The sequence below is a fragment of the Phragmites australis genome, chromosome 21 (genome assembly GCF_958298935.1).
Source record: "Phragmites australis chromosome 21, lpPhrAust1.1, whole genome shotgun sequence".
NCBI lineage: Eukaryota > Viridiplantae > Streptophyta > Magnoliopsida > Poales > Poaceae > Phragmites > Phragmites australis.
Window position 1 is genome coordinate 8,053,102 of NC_084941.1, and position 17,664 is coordinate 8,070,765.

Here is a 17,664-nt window from a genome sequence, read left to right on the forward strand (position 1 = left end):
GCTATAGCACCTAAATTTGTCAAAATAGGACTCATTGTCCGAATACGGTCAGGACTATAAATTCAAATATGCAGGGAATTCCTGTTACTGCTGATATATTAGCCCTAATAGAGCTGTAGGATTATACAATCTGGCACCACCATTCTACCCCACTTCTTCTGTAGCTCCCATCCATCTCACTCGTGATTGAAGATCAGAAAGGTGGCTACAATTATCTTCCACAAGGACTTCGTTTCCAATTCCAAATTTCCGTCTTTAATGATGCAATGGTGAAAAAAAACAAAAACATGGATGGTGATATTTCTAAACAGAGCACAACATTAGAAACCACGAAATGATGTTACATATATTCACAAAATTCATTCATCTTCAACAGACCACAAATAATAGTTAATCTTGAGAAATGTGTATCTCTGTCAGCTAAACTCTCGCAATCTTGATCTTCACCTAGTGTTTGCAAGTTACATGGCGGTATACAAAAAGCACCAACATCCTCAGTCTACAGCTACGGCGTGCATATCGGACCCGATGGCACCTTCCCCTGCAAATGTTTAACCTGAATGTGGTGGAGGCGGTGGTGGCATGGACATAGGAGGTGGTGGCATTCCACCACCTTGTTGCGGGGGTGGAGGCGGTGGCGGCATCCACATAGGTGGAGCTGACATACCAGCAGGAGGTGGCGGCAGCCTTACCATGCCAACCGGAGGGGGCATCATATTTGGTGGTGGTGGCCTCATCGGAAGCCTGTACTGGAGTTGCGGTGGCATGGGGGGTGGTGCAGTTTGTGGAGGAGCAGGCCAACCGGGCTGCCCATGCATCTGCATTGGAGGGGGGAATTGTCCAACAGGAACTGGTGGTGGTGGTGGTCGAACGTGTGGAATCTGACCCGGGATTGAACCATTGCCAAAAGGCCGTGGCATAGCTGCACCACCATTTGGAAGCCCCTGGGTCGGTGGACCACTTGCAAACATCGTGTGTGGCCTGTTCTTCTGAGATCCTGGGTTGTTTGCAGCCAGCAGTCGCTCTGTCAACAATAAACAACAGATTTGATCATTATGGTTGTGAAAATATTTGCAAAGAAACTCTAGAAAGTAAAGGGCGATTTAGATGAATAATTTAAGAATTTGGTATGTAGACAGCTCACTCCACTATAGGCCAATATAGTGATACGAGTAAATGTAACTTCTGTGATGTAGATGACATATATGAACATACAGCAGCTCTGATGCCTCTATGAAAAAGTGCAACATTCATAATATCTGCTATACTGTAAGATACCAAATGGGAATTTTATATAGGAAGAAGTCCATTTTACTCCCCTGAACAATATCGTTGGTCCGGATAACCCCCAAACTATTAAACCGTCCATTTTACTCCCCCAAACTATCAATACCGAATCACTTTACCCCCTGAGCTAGTTCTGGAAGTGGTTTTCTTGACGTGGCTGCCACGTCACCCAGTTTTTTACCACGTGGCTGCCGCGTGATATCTCTCTCTTTTTCCTTTCTTCTTCCCACCCGAAGTAGAGAGGGGGTGAGAGGGGCGGCTCGACCAGGCGGGCTCCAGCACGCGGGAACATCGCGCGTACGGCGAGCGACAGCACAACACAACGGCACGACGCGACCGAGTGGTGTGCACTGGGGACGCGGCGGTGCTATCGGCGCCCATGCGCGGCTCAGCGGCGTCGGTAGGGAAGAGCAGAGCACGGGCAGCGCAAGCGAGCGGAGCAAGGGCCAGCGGAGACACGCACGGGCGATGCGGCCTCGAGCTGTCGAGACGGCGCGGAGAAGCAACGGCGTGGAGAGAGAGGCGGCGACCAGCGACACACAAGGGGCCTGAGCAGTCCGGATCCAAGCCCTAGTAGTCCGGGTCCGAGCCGACGATGGGGTTCAAGCCGGGCGGCCCCGGCTGGAGAGGGCCGGCGGCGGGAAAGGTGGCAGAGCGGTATGCTGCGCCGGCAGAGAGGCGTGCTGGCGTCAGGCCAGAGCTAAAAGGATGCGCGGGGAAGAGGAAGAGCGACCCCGCGAAGCTTACCGCGAGCTCAGTTGGCTCGGGGAATTAGCGATGTGGTGGCTCGACGGTGAGGGGCAGAGGTAACCGGAGTTGGAGAAGATGTCAGCGAGAGCTCAAATTGACGGACGATTCAATGAAATGCGTGTGGGTTGAGCTCGGGGAGAACTCGATTGACTTCCCTCATGGGTCCTCGGGGCTTGAGATGGTTGGATCTAGGCTCGGGCACGACATATTTGCTCGGGCGGTGCTTCTCCCTTCGGCAACGGCTCTCTACGCTGTGCTCTGTTGTGGTGTTCCACATGCGGTCGGAGGTGGTGCCGATTGACATCAGGGCGGAGCGGAAGCAGAGGAGGCGCAGGGCAGGGCGCGCATGCGGGCACACCGCGAGTGTCCTGGCGCACTGCTGCTCCTCCACTCGCTTGCGCTGCCCGCGCTCTGCTCTTCCCTGCTGACGTCGCTAAGCCGCGCATGGGCACCGATAGCACCTCCGCGCCCCAGCGCACGCCGCTCGGTCACACCATGCTGTTGCGCCGTGCTGCCGCTCGCTGTTCCCTCGTGCTGCTGCTAAGCCCACCTGGTCGAGCCACCGCTGCCCCCCTCTCTCTCTGCTTCAAGTGGGAAGAAGAGAGAGAGAGAGAGAGAGAGAGAGAAATGATGTGGTAGCCACATGGTAAAAAACCGGGTGACATGGCAGCCATGTCAACAAAACCACTTCCGAAACCAGCTCAGGGGGTCAAGTGATCCGATATTTATAGTTCGGGGGAGTAAAATGGACGATTTAATAGTTTAGTGGGTTATCCGGACCAGTGACATAGTTCGGAGGGGTAAAATGGACTTCTTCCTTTTATATATTAATCCTACGCATCCAACTTTCAGCAATACGAATAACTACCTTATAATTGAAGGCTCAACCATTCCCAAAAGGTAAAACTCCAAAACATTTGAAAAAAAGAAGAAAAGGTAACCTAAAATTTCAATGCCTAAAGATGTGAATTCCTGGGAAATAAATCATTTCCGAACCCATAATGGAAATTTGACTTGCATATACATAGCAACCCAATCAGAGTCACTTGGAGGTCCTTTGAATCAAGAACATAACAAAGTGATGGGAATGAATATTGACTAAAGTAAAGAGTCACTCCTGCCTTGGTAGCCAGGGAATCAACTAGATGAATGAAAATTTCAAAACATGTTACCTGCTGGTGTGCCATGGCGCTCTCCTTTCGTGTCTTTCTTGTAAGCATAAGAGACAGTGATTGGCCGGTTGCATAAATGTTGGTTGTTCATGGCCTGGAAAATGCAGCAGAGAAAGTAACAGTTGAAACACATGCTAGAACCACTGCAAGCTAAAATGGAGAAAATTATTGTGATAATTAAATTACCTCTATTGCTTGATCAGATGATTCAAAGGAGTCATAGCTCACAAAGCCGAAACCTCGGGAATTTCCCGTTTCAGGGTCTCGCATTATCTTTAAGAAAAGAAAAGGAAGATAAAATAAGTTACTGTATGTGACAACTAGGGTTCAGAAAATAATTGACAACATATACAGATGAGGTATTAAATTTAAAAACCATCTGAAAGTTATTTTATTGTAGACCCAAGATAGCTGGTAAAAATGAGTTCATCTTAAGAACATGCATACATGAAACTGTGTTACGACTTACGAGCACACAAACAGATTTATGTGCAATATCAAAAGGGATCATGAAAAGCATGATTTTATCTCATGCAATATCAAAGGGGATAGTGCTGTAAGCTGATAAGCACTTAATAATTTGAAATTGACTAAACACTGTTACAGAAAATGTTCCATGACGCAGGGCCTGCTAGAGAATAGCTAAACTGTGACATATAAGTGTAGTGATCTTAGCTTATTCTAAGCGTAACCATCAAGCGTATTTGCTTCTGAGGTTCAAATAAGACTTCTGATCATAAATCGCATACATACTAATGTACGGCTGGATCAAAATTATAGATGTGAAAAACTTCCTAGTTGCAGGCAGATAAAAGTTTCTACATGTGTCACCTTAGGATTAGTTACAATCACTCCAAATGCACTAAAGGTATCGTAGAGGAGCTTCTCATCAACATCCTGTTGACAAAGCAAACATGAAACCATTAGGCACTACTCAATGTACAAACAAGCAACTAATAAAAGAAAGTAGGCATTAGGATTTTACCGGATCAAGATTACCGATAAAAAGATTTGCTCCGACGTCTAAGCTCTTCTTATCCTGAGAAGCCTGGAATAAGAAAGCATAATCATGTTATGTTCAAATATACTCAAATGCTAAATTTAAGATTACTCAAAGTTATAATGATTAAATACTACAAATAAAGGAAACATACCTTGTTTACTCTTATTGGCTTTCCGTATAGTTTGATCATGTTCAAAATCTTAATGGCCTACGAAAAGCAAACAGTTCAGATAAACAGGAAACTGACTGAATGGATCTGGGTACGATTGCTAGAGGAAATAAAAGGTAAACTATGCCTTTGCACCATAATAGACTTACATAATCTGCATCTTCCTCGCTCCTGAATTCTACAAATCCATATCCCTGGTGTAAATTTGTAACTCTGTCTTTTGGGACATACACATTAACTAGAAATGAAAGAAAGAAAACTCCATTAATCAAACCCAGCAAAAAATATATTCGGACGATATCCGAGAAGAAACTTCAATTCCATAATGTATGAAAGGGGGAAGCTCAAAACGGAACATCAGAACTCTAAAAAGGAAAAATCAAATACAAAAAAGATACTAAAATAAACTTTTACAACAAGAATCACACGTGCTATCATAGGGCAAGACAAAAGCACATACTCTCACTCTCAGAAAAAGAAGAACAAACTTCCACTTACCAACAGGGCCTGCTTGTACAAACAATTCCCACAGTAGCTCCTCAGAAACCTATCAGATATGGAGAGAACTATCAGCATCGGTGCATGGATGTAATGATACTGAAAAAACAATATGTGATTGTATACTTCAAGAAAACAACAAGTTTCAGTGTAGAGTTTCTCAATAAAAGGCACTGGATGAGCTGCTACATTCATTCATTCATTCATAAATGCATAAAAACTTCACGTTTTCATTATATTCCTACTGGAGAAGGAGCAAAGCTGAGCCCCATCGTGTCAATCACTCAATGCAATTGTTGTGGACTCAAATATCAAAATAGAACCATAGACCAGCAACAACATTGCAGAAAATATATAGAAGAGTTGAATCTGGAGGATGACTCTGAAGACCATGTTCATTGTGATGTCACAAACAAGCACTATATTTTACATAGAATTTAAAAGTAATACACTTCACGACATACGACTAAATTACCTAGGAAAGCGTGTCCCAAGTTTTTCAACCGCCATTCCATCACAGTCGCAATGAGCACTAACACCTAGTAAAACCTTTTAACGTCAGGCGCCTTCGATTAAGGAGCAGCGACTTACTAGTTCGAACCGCAGGGCAAGCAACTATGCATTAAAAACAGAGCAGCTAAAAACACCTCCGCCGCACAGCATACCAGCTGCCCGAGACTTACATTCGCACAAGGTAGTACGGAAACTACAAACCTCGGGCAGGTTTCGCCCGTCGGGACAGGAGGACAACTCCACGAACTACGGCGTGGACACGGAATCCCGCTCGGAGAGGGAGGCGGGGATCTAGGTGGGCGCAAGGGCGGGAGTAGCGAGAGGGAACGAGGTGGGGGAGGGGAACCCTAACCTGCGGGTCGAGGTTGCCGACGTAGGTGGTGGCGTCCTGGTTGCGCTCAGCGGAGTGCTGCCCGAGGAGGTTCGCGCCCACGCCCGGCGCGATGCGCGTCGTCATGGCTGGCTGGCTCCGGCGGCGCGGCGGGTGGCGGCGGCGAGTTCTGGAAGGGGGCGGTGCGGCGGTGGCGAGGTTTGGTTGAGTTTCTCGGGTCGGGCCAGAGCCTTTCCGTTGCTCGCTGGCCCGGGGCCTCCGTGAGCCGACTGCCGAGTCGAGTCGGTGCGGCGAGGGAGCGTGTCAAGAGGCTGGGCCGGGCTATGCTGCGAGATTGCAAGTAGATCCATGGGCCGGAAAGGGGGAGAAAGTGAAAAGGTTTCCAACGTTGCTGGACGACAAGAAACGAAGACGACGACGACGACGATGACAAATGTTTGCAGGCAAACCGAAATTTGATAGTTGAGGACAAAACACAGAAATTTGTACATTGACTTCAAGTAGCACTGCCTTAAATGAAATAGAGAATTTGACGCATCAGCAGAAGCCTAGAATGAGGCGTCGTGCTTTCGTTGTCACGCCTAGCCTACGTTGCCATCCTCATGTCATACCAACAAATTGGGCATGCTAGAACTGAGAGTGGCAACATCACCTGACGACTTCAAGCCATTGAGTACACTTGGTTTGGGTACGATGAAGTATTACAACCTATTGCAACCTTGTTTGTAATGGCTATTGGAAAAGAAGAGGTAATGACATAAAACCGTGGAATGTAGCTTCTAAGAAAAAAGAGGGGATTGGGACAATAATGTAAAATCAATTATACCATAGGCTAATTCTTATACTTTTAGAGAGAGGTGTAATTTGTTTGAAGTTTTCTTTATGTCAAGCAATCTTCCTTCTAGCCTTTTTTTTTTGTTAGTTCCTTATAGGTGGATGCTGTATCTTTTTTAATGTGTAATTTCCATAGAAGGGTGCTACAGAGGTAAAAGAATGTAAGATTCGTAGTTTGATTCCTTTTGTAATGCTCAAGTTATACATCAGTATACAATCACATGGATGTATACGTCTATAAAACCGAAGGGCGTATCTTCGAACTATCGAGACTAAACTACGTGGACATAGGGATGGCAATTGTACCTGATTCACCCGTGTACCGTAGGTAAATAACTTAATAGAGTTAGATATACTACATATTATTTACTCATGGACACTTTCTTGAGCGGATAGTTCTATTCTACGGATAGATGAATAGGAATGTGGATAAAGCTTATCTACCCATCAATCCCTAATCGCTAAAAAAAGCAGTCCAATGGCCCAACTCATCACCCACCCCTCATTCGATCACCCCCACAGCCCTAGCCGTCGTTGCCACCACCAACACATCTTGTAGTATTGCCCTCTCCCTTGCCTCTCTCACTCTCTCGATCTCAGATATACTCATCGCCAGCGGCCGGCCACACGCCTACGCGCGAGAAGCTGGAACAAGCTGCTGGATCCGAGGTGCCGACATCGAAGCCACCACGCTGCTCAAGCTGCGCCACTACAAAGACATCGAATCAATGAGCCAGGGTCCCTTCCTCTCCTTCCACGCCAACCAAGTTTTGTCGCCCTGGAGGGAGACCACAGAGGTGCATCCACTTGCGAGAGGTCAGTCATTGCCGCTGCAGACTCGATGCCCCCACTCGATTAGGTTTTTTTTCTAGTTGTTTAGTGATTTTAAGTGCTGACGTGATTTGAGGACTGAGCTTAATGACCTTCTTGTATTTTTAATGGAGAAAGCGTTAAGAAAATATTGTGATGTTGAACAATGCTTTTATGGTTTCTGTAGAGATTATGTTTTATTGGAAATTGTTAGATATCGTCTCAGGAATCAGTTTGATTATGTAAAAAATAGTGAAATTTGAGGTTAGAGGCGACGGGCGTTGGAAGTGTTGGCAGGCACACACTCATGCCCGTGGGTGATGGATACCTGAAGGCGATGGCATGTTCTTAGTTCTTCGCTCGTGGGAGTTCATGGATATGCCCATGGGAAAGCTCTATTCGTATCCGTCGCGTCCAATTACTATCCCTACTTGAACAACTGTAACATATGTGAGATGTTTTTCGATTTTAACTATAGAGTAGGAGTTGATCATACTTATGGAATTTTTATGAAATCTAAATACTCCTTTCGATCATAAATAATTGATCTTTTGATTAAGATCCAGTCAAACTTTTAAATTTTTGATCGTCAATAGTTTTTCAAAATATTTAGTATAAAAATATAAAAATTATATGTGTAGGTTTGTCTTAAAAATTACTTTTATAATCTTATATTTTTATTAAATATTATAACTATGTTTTAATAAAAAATAGTAGTCAAAGTTGTATATAGAAGACTGTGAAAAGTCAAAAAGATCATGTATTTTTTATCGAGGAGTACTTATTCAAGCGTGGATGTGTGGTGCAGTGATGCAGAGATTTTCTCATGATATATTCATCTTTTTGGCCCAATCGTGTGTTGTTAATGGTCGGTTTAATTTTTACCTTAAGGCTAACAAAGCGAGTTATATCAAACTATCGTACAAGTTCTGGTTGGTTTAGACCTTAAGAGTTGTAGGTGGTTAATACAATATATAAGAACGAAGTAAGTTTATATCTCTTCTTTACTACTTATCTCTACTTTTTACTTAAAAATACATAGTGATTTCAGCATAGGACACCCTGCCTCGCACCCTCGAAAAGACCAAATACCCATTGATTTTCCTAGCAAATTACCCCCCCTTGCCCTGCCTTACCCCCAACACCCCTCACTCTCTCCCATCTCTCCCATGCGGGAACCCTAGCCGCCATCGTCGTCGAAAAATAGCCTCCGACGGCTGTCTCCTCCCACCCCAGCGTGGATCCGGCGTGGCTACCATCCCATGTGCAATGCCCAACGCGGCTACCCTCCCAGGCAGCGGTCACTGATAGTGCCAAGGACGCGGACAACGCACGGTGCATGCTCCAATCCGAGTGCAGTGCGGGAGACGGCACGGTGAACCTCCTCCGGGCAAGGTACCGTGACACGGCGGAGGAGGCCCCTGTCGACGCTTGTTGTCGCCCATCCTCGACGCTCCTCCTCTCGGGTGCTCCGCAGCCTGTCTGTTCACCATGCACCGCATTGAGCATCGCCACCTCCTCCTAGAGAGCCGCTTCGCCAACCTTACCCTCGCCAACTTTGTCTTCGCTCGCAGGGAAAAAGAAGGGGGAGAAAAGGTTAGGAGGGAGAAAAAGGGTAGCAAATTGTGGGGAGGGTGGTTGTCGTCGCGGGGTGGTTGCCTCACTCAACTCCCACGCTTTTCTTGCAGCACACGCCCCCCAAATCTCTCGATAATCCTCGCCTTTACCTACTTTCGTGTTGCTGTTGCTTTAGCATTATAGGTTGTCGTAGTGATGTGATCTAGCTCGGAAGCACAGTGATGACTGGTGAGGCACGGGTAAATTATTAGCAGTAGGTAATGGGACAAGGTGGATAGTACTGAAGTGGCCAATAGCGGCGGAGGTGGTGCCGGGAAGCTGGAGAAGATACTGGTTTCGGTGAGGCTGAGATCGCTGAGCGACAATGAGATTGCTAGCGGAGACCTAGCAGAGTGGGAGTGCATCAACAACACTACCATCATCTCCAGGAGTGTGTTCCTGGATCGGCCTATTTCCTCGACTGCATAATCATTTTGTTAGTGCTTTGCAAACCAAGTCTTTTTGTTACCACATTTGTGATGTTCACATTGTTTTGGTCTTTCTATATACATAGTTCATTACCTCTGCAACTTCTGTTCACAATTTGGCTGTTTAATCAGTTCATTTGTATACATAGTATATTTCAATTGGATTTCAAAGAAAAAAGGTTCAAACTTTATAGTGTGTCCTTTGACATTGCTCAAAAAATTCTGAATGTCCGTCTGGACTCTATTCCCAGATCATCAGTTATTTATTACTATATATACCATCGTTTGTTACTAGCAATTAAGACATCTTTGCTAAGCTGATTACAAAGTAATGGTCTAACATAAACAACTTGGAGATAGCAAAATGGTCCCACAAGAAGTTATTTTGTCCAGAAATTGAATTGTGTATATTTTACAAATTGACTTGGATGATTTTATTGTAATGACCAAATTTTCATGTTGCTAGAGTATAGATGGTTAGTGGGGCTTTAGTTTGCTCTTTTCACAAGTATGCACTACAAAGTTGTCTTACTTTTCAGCTGTGTTGTTGTGTGTATCTTCTTTGACACACTACTCCAATTGCAAACAGGTTATTCCATTCTAACTGCAATACCAAAGAAATCTATGAGGAAGGGGCCAAGGCAGTTGCTCTCTCTATAGTTAGTGGCATTAGCTGTGAGTCCAAACCTACTGTGTATATTCTCCAATTTATTTGAATCCAAGCATTCCATCAACTCACTGAATTGTGTTTTGTTTACCCCCCCCCCCCCTTTAATAGCAAGTATTTTTGCATATGGTCAAGTAAGTAGTGGAAAGACATACACTATGACTAGAATAACATAGTATACAATAGTAGATATCTATGATTACATTGGCAAGGTGACTAAAGAGTCATTCCTCAGGTTTTAGTTCATGAAAGGGCTTGGATTGGAACGATTTTGATTGACAACTGATAAGCATGTCATTTCTTTTGTAACATGAGGAGAGATCATTTGTATTGAAATTTCTCATCGATTGAAATATATAACGAAGTTGTGAGGGATCTTCTTAGTGCAGAGATCACGCCTCTTAGACTTTGGAATGATTTAGAGGTCAGAGCAACAATTACCTTTTTTAAGAGGGGGAGGGAGGGAGAGGGTGTCCTGTTGTGCCCATGTGTTGCTAATGGTTTGATGCTAATTATTCTACAGAAGGGAGCATATGTAGAAAACATTATTGAGGTGATCTTGAGGGACTCAGACCACCTTAAAGAACTTATTTCTGTGTGTGAAGGTGGGTATTGTTTCAGTTTATTTAATTTCTAATTGGTGATTATTGTCATCTCATGTGTACTTTGTTTGCTTGTACGAGCTCAAAGGAGAACCGGGGAGACATACTTAAATGAAAATACCTCCAGATCGCATCATATACTTAAGTTGGTTTGCCCACTACTTGGTTGCATGTAGAAAACAAAAAGGGCTTTGATAGATTTGTCTAAAGTAGTTGCTGCATAGTTTCATCATTTATGACTTGTTTAATGATTCTTTCAGACTATTGAAAGTTTTGCTCGTGAGTTTTTGGGTAGTGACAAGTCAATAACAAACTATAACATTGTTAAAACCAACACATGCAATAGCTTTTGCATATGCTTGATATCATCTTATGTAATTTTTATTTTTGTTGCAACGCATATGCACTCAACTAGTAGTTACAACGCAAGTTCTTGATTGATTAATACAATATATTATTGACGATGAATAATGGATAATTACTATATCCAGACACCCAACAATTTCTCGTAATTCTCAGAGCATATCTTTATCTCCAGGAAGGAGATCCCTGAATGAAAAGAAACTACCCATAGATACCTAGGCGTCTCGTCACCGGGAAGGCTTATCTCCAAAAATAGAAAGAAAGAGTCCAGAGGACATATGACAGACTCATATATATATATATACAGAGTCAGGGGGCCTGCGGAGGACAAATTATTAGAAGCTGAGACAAGAGATACAAGCCAACAAGAGCCAATCAAGAAAGTCGCTGACTAGGTTTAGAATCATCTAGACTAGCCAAATACCTCCTTGTAATAAACTCAATCAATAAAAAAAACATGATATTAGGTTATTATTCTCTTGGAGGTCTGGACATGTATAAAAACCACTGTGTGTTATCCTGTAATTCGTCTATTCAAAGCATCTTTTGTTTCTTCAACAAGTTTGTTAGATCGGTAGTTTATAAATCGTCGATAGCTGGCGCCATCCGTGGGGATCATAACAAAAGACGTTGAAGAAACTACATAGAAGATGCCATCGACATCACCCAAAACTTTGTCGAGAACCGATTTTTCAGATGAGGGGTTCTACGACAACTTTACCTCTCTTCCCGGTGAACCGATGATCGATCGGGTGAATTTTGATGATGAACTTTCCAACAATGATTCAAGCGACAAGGTAAGTCAATTTATGGATCAATGCATTAAGGATTACGACATCGAGTTCAAACCATTCAACTGCCAAGACAATTGTGATTGTCCGATTCACAACAAGTTGGGATCAATACCAGTAGGTTGTGACAACATGGATTTTCAAGACATCAACCCGGAGTAATCCGATGAAACATCCATGATGGATCTAGACAACGCCTCTAGGGAAGGTTACCCCTAAAAAGTTTTTGCTATCAGACACGAGGGGTGACGATCTAGGTACTCATGACGATGATCCTACAGATAGATAGGGTCCTTCGGCTCCAGGTGTTGGCAATGGTCAGCTTGAAACATGCACACCACCCTCAGACTTTAATAGGGCCACAGTCTTGCCATCTCCCGAACATCAATAGGGGGCTGGGTGCTTTAAATCTACAACTACTAAAAGAATTATTCTTCTACAAGTGGCCCTCATGCGCCCTCCGATCACATATCTGGCTACCCTAGTCAGTAAGGATTGATGAATTTGGCGGTGGACTTAACAAAGGATATCATCATCCAGACCTAGAACTCTCATCTGGCCCTAGCCGTAAGCAGTGATAATCAGGCCAGACCAAGCAATCCCCCGTTGCAAGATGCATCGAATTCGGAGAGGCGTAACCCTACGAACAAAGCTTCCCAGGATGACAATCGGCAGAACAACTGTCTTCGTACCTCGCAAGTCAAAGGTCATCCGATTAATGACCTGTGTGATGTCATCAACAACTAGCGAAGTCACATGGGGCTTCTAAATAGGCTTTATCTACCCCTTATCGATCTAATCAGTGAACGTCATCGATCAAATCGTGCTGATCTCCGGTCTCCGTGGGAAAGACTCTCGGGGATGCTGGAACCAAGCAATGTGCTATCAACGGATGTTTGGCCTTCTCTCCAAATCTACGGAATGTAAGCTGGTCAGCAAGGTTTCATCTCGGGACGATCGAGAAATACAATAGAAGTATAAATCTCGTTGAGTTTTTCCAGATCTATACCACGACAATCCAAGTGGCTGGTGGAGACAAGAAAGTAATGGATAATTACCTCCCTACCATCCTTGAAAGGGCGACCAAGACATGATTGACCAATTTACCACCAAGAACAATCTACTCATAGGAGCAACTTTGCGATGTATCGTGAGCCAACTTTCAGGGATCATACGTTCGCCCCAGCAAGAAAAACAATCTCTACCATTGCGAGCGGACGGGAAGCGAAACATTGGACGAGTCCGTACGCCGCTTCAACAATCTCTGGAACAACATCCCTAAGTTCAACGACTATAACGTGATACAAGTATTCACTCAGGGGTCAAAAGCAAGAATTGCGTTGAAGATATAGCCATCCAAGAACTCGAGACTGTTAAGGAGCTCATAAAGATTGTTGATGAGTCTGCTAAGGCTAAAGATACTGTCAGTGATATGGGATCTGGGAGTTCCCGAGTACCGAGGCCAGGACAACGCAGTGCCACATGGCGCCTTCCCTCGAGGACCACTTCCCCGAGGGCCCGAGGGAAGCCAGGTCCGGGAGGGGGTGCACGGGGCCAAGAATAGTTGGCCCCTTAGTACCTAGAGTGCCCCGAGGACCCGAGAAGAGCCAGGTCCGGGAATGAGCACTCGGGGCCAAGTATAGTTGGTCCCCGAGTACCTAGAGTGCCCCGAGGACCCGAGAAGAGCCAGGTCTACGAGTGGGCGCTCGGGGCCAAGTACAGTTGGTCCCTGAGTACCCAGAGTGGTACCCCGAGGACCCGATAAGATCCAGGTCCAAAAGTGGGCGCTCGGGGCCAAGAACAGTTGGTCCCCGAGCACCCAGAGTGCCCCGAACACCCGGCAAGCCCCATGCCGGTGGACCCCGCACGTCGGTGGGAGGCCCGATGCTGCATTTAATGGGGAGCGTGGACAGTCACATCCAACCACTCTCCCCCACGCCTGTCGTACTGAATACGTCAGTCCCTGCCACCGCCTGGCGGAAAGGCGTGGGCACAATTAATGCGGCGGGTCCCATCGCATGTCCCCTCGTGGGGCCCATAAAGAAAGACGGCTCGACGATATCTTCGATGGGCTTGAGGCTTTTCGTCTATCGCCCTGTTGCATCAGACCGTGTCAGACCTACTCTGACCAGACGGGCATGAGAGAGTACTCAGAGACTGGGCGGTGGGTGCCCCTGCGCCTGCTAAAGTTGGGACGTGAAGACCGATGGTACCATCCGAGGGATATATTTTCAACCCTCTGTAACATTAATTATAGACCCATGATGGTTATTTTTTATTTATTATTTACGGGAACTTGTGCCTTCGTTCTGGGCACTCCCTGGAGGGCCTCTCCCCCGGTAGATAAAAGGGGGGAGCACTTCGTAGAAGGACATGAAAAAAAGAGGAAGCTCAAGACTTCACACAACCGATATAGAATAGCTGCACCTTGTAACACAGAGAAAAACGAGAGTGCTAGAGATTCAGAGAAAGTGTAGCATCTAGGCCCCCAGGTAAGAGGTAAGAGTTTCGGTGATTAATGACAACCGTATCTTTGTGACTAACGTATGTGCTTTGAGCAGTATAAAGGAAAAAAGAAAAACTTATTCGACAATGATGTCTTGATAACTCTTGCCCGTTAAAAAGCTTATATGGACGATCAAAGGACTGGAACTTGAAGGATAAGGATCTTCTAGATCTAAGTGTCACTAGGAGATGAAGGACACTTAGAGTAGCATAGGTTCTATTTCTATTTAGTCTTTTGACCGTACTATAAAGAGGAGTTAAGAGTTGTAGCTTGACCTAGGTGAGTCTAGACATAGTCGATGCACACTTGTGACTTTCCATTACTAGGTTAACATAAAAAAAAATCTTTGGTTCCGAATCTCGAAGGTAGAACTCAAAATTGTTTTGAAATAGATAAAATCAGTGAAATTTCAGTTCACCGGATGATCCTCTGTATCAGAGTGAATTCGCCAGAGAAAATTACTAAGAGTTCTGACTTGAAAAATTGTTGAAGACCACGCTGGATAGTCCGGCGTTCGATAGGTGAAATCACCGGATAAATAGAAAGCCATGAAGTCCAGAACTAATTCTATACACCGGATAGTCCGACGTAGCAAAATATGATCACCGGATGAATTTATACAAAGAGGTTGTAAACTATCATCTAGCCCATTTTAATGCGCCGGATGATCCGCTGTAGGAAAGGATTAATCACCGGAGGTTTAACGGCTAATGAAACAGTTAACGGCTATTTTGTCAGATATATTAGCACCAGATATTCCGTTGTGAAGCGTGTTATTCACACCGGACCTTCCGGTGTTAAGAAAAAGTTCTGGGTTGTTAGGCAACGGCTAATTTTCGATCCTTAACCTATAAATACCCACCAATTTGAACCTCTCTCCATCTCTTGCGACCCTGTAGCAACTCATACACTTGGTGTATCATTTAGAAGCAAGAGATAGAGCACTTGTGTCAATTCTAAGTTCTTAGTTGAGGATTAAGGACTTTCTTGAGTGCTTGAAGAGTAACAAGTGTGCATCTAGCTGTTGTCTAGGCTTGGTCTTTGTCAATTGAAGCTTGAGGCTTGTTACTCTTGGTGGTTGGCAACACCTAGACGGTCTTGGTGATCGGATGTTTTCTCGGTGAGCTTTTGGAGGACTTGTGGGAGCCCCGGGAAGAGATGATGTACTTGGTTTGCTGCCCGCCAATCCGGAGATGGAGAAGGGGCAATCAAGAGGGAGCACAGCTACATCCTTGGTGGATGCTCCAACGAGGATTAGGGGGAAGTGCCAACTTCTCGAAACCTCGGGAAAAAATCGGTGTTCTCTTCTCCAACTATTTACTTTCCCGTATTTTACTTTGAGTATCTTTGCTATTGCGAGTCCCTCCAACAAACAGTCAAAGGGGGGAGTGATGAGGTATTTATACCTAACTCTTAAAAACTAGCTGTTACAACTGTCAAAATGCGGACTCTCCGCAAAAGTGCGGACCTTCTACACACCCTTAGTTAACCTAAACCCTGTAAAAGTGCGGACTGTCCACAAAAATATGGACACTCTGTATTTGCACATCTTTACAACATAAGGGCTAACCTAGATACAAGTGTAGTGTTCAAGATGTCTCTCATAGGTTGTTAGATCTTTTGAGTACTGTTTCTATGCGAACAAGTAAATTTCGGATCTCCTTTAATAGTACGGCATCCTAAACTCAATTTTAAAAGATAAATGAATTTAAAACTACATGATCCATCAGTCGCTTTTCTTTTTACTTTTTGGGGGATCACCATACGTTAAATTCTCACTTGATGGAATTACACATGTTCATACTTCAGAAAACTCATTAGTTCTTTAATTGTTTTATCATTATCACCAAAACCCACTTAGGTGCCTATATGCACTTTCAAGCATGACAACTTTCAGACAATTTTTTTTTTGTTCGACATGGTCGACTTCGAGACGGCACATAATGCCATCTTAGGAAGACTCACTCTTGCTAAATTCATGACAACCACGCATTATGCGTATTAGTGCAAAAGCTACTATATGTTATACTGATAGCATTTCGTAAGTTACGACATTACTTTCAAGCTCACAAGATTATCATACCATCAATATTCATACTAGGCGGGATCCTGCACAACAGAGATGCAATCGATCGAATCGCCAAGTGGTCCGTTGAACTCAGAGAATTCTCTGTTTCGTGCCTTAAACAATGATTAAGTCACAAGCACTCGCCGACTTTGTGGCCGAATTGACAAAACCAAATCAGTCCCAGGATGACTGCGACAACTTATCAAATGTATGGACTTATTTTTTGACAAATAACTCACATTTAATGGAGCAGGGGCTGGGGTTATATTGATCTCTCCAATAGGAGAAAGCCTGCAATATGCATTGTAGATCGATTTTTTGGCCACGAATAACATAGCCGAATATGAGGATCTGCTCGCTGGACTCCAAGTAGCTTCTGCTCGTGGCATCTGTCATGTACTTGTGAAAGGGGATTCACAGTTGATGGTAAAGGAAGTTAGTAAGGAGTGACAAACCTTGGATAAGATCATGCCAGACTACCTCACGATGGTGAAGAAGCTGGAAAAGAAATTCATCGGACTCGAGGTCAACTATATCCCAATAAGGACAATTGTCTCGCCGATAATCTTGCCCGCCTATCATCATCACGATCTTTAGGACAATCCAAGATTTTCATAAAGAAACTCTTGAAGCCACTTGTGAAATCATCAGAGGACACAGTTGAATGAGTGGTGGTCTACGAGAACTATAGTCAACTAGGGTCTCGCTAGGGACCAACGCCCCAAAAGGAGTCGTGGGGGAACTTGTGGATCATCTCAAAAGAAAATTTTTGTGGATGGACCCTGAAAGTGTATCTAATCCATATGTATGGTTTTAGTAATTAATAACAATACATATGGACTAACAATGTTGTTGATAATTGTTAGTAGGTTGCTCCATAGGTGATGCATGGAGAAGAGATATGTATCAAGATAAATGCACTCTAGGAAATGCTCGGATAAGTTAATGACAATACCTATGGACTAATAATATGTTGAGAAATATTAGTAGGTTATTCCATAAGAGATGCATAAACGGTAAGACATGGATTCATTGAGGAATGGATCAAAAATATACATCAAGATAAATGAACTCTAGGTGATGCTCATGAGAAGAAGAAGAAGAAACTCAAAAGGTTGACAATAAGCGTGAATGCTAAATCACTTATGGAGATTAAGTGACTTAAGGTATAAAGTTGTTAATGATTTATGGACTAGCCCATGTGCTTTTATGCTTGAGAGTGAGTTGGAGTTATGATCCATAAGAAGACATGAGT

General features: G+C 44.2%; 1 protein-coding gene across 1 annotated transcript; it reads right to left on the reverse strand.

Annotated features, from left to right (window-relative positions):
• Positions 1 to 300: 300 nt before the first annotated feature.
• LOC133903937 (uncharacterized) lies at positions 301 to 5,997 on the reverse strand. The gene is made up of 9 exons (XM_062345433.1): positions 5,745 to 5,997; positions 4,880 to 4,928; positions 4,531 to 4,619; positions 4,364 to 4,420; positions 4,195 to 4,257; positions 4,041 to 4,106; positions 3,396 to 3,482; positions 3,210 to 3,303; positions 301 to 1,024 (listed from the first exon to the last, which is right to left on the reverse strand). Exons 1-9 carry the CDS (start codon positions 5,847 to 5,849, stop codon positions 552 to 554), a joined length of 1,083 nt encoding a protein of 360 aa, XP_062201417.1. The 5' UTR covers positions 5,850 to 5,997; the 3' UTR covers positions 301 to 551.
• Between the last annotated feature and the right edge of the window lie 11,667 nt (positions 5,998 to 17,664).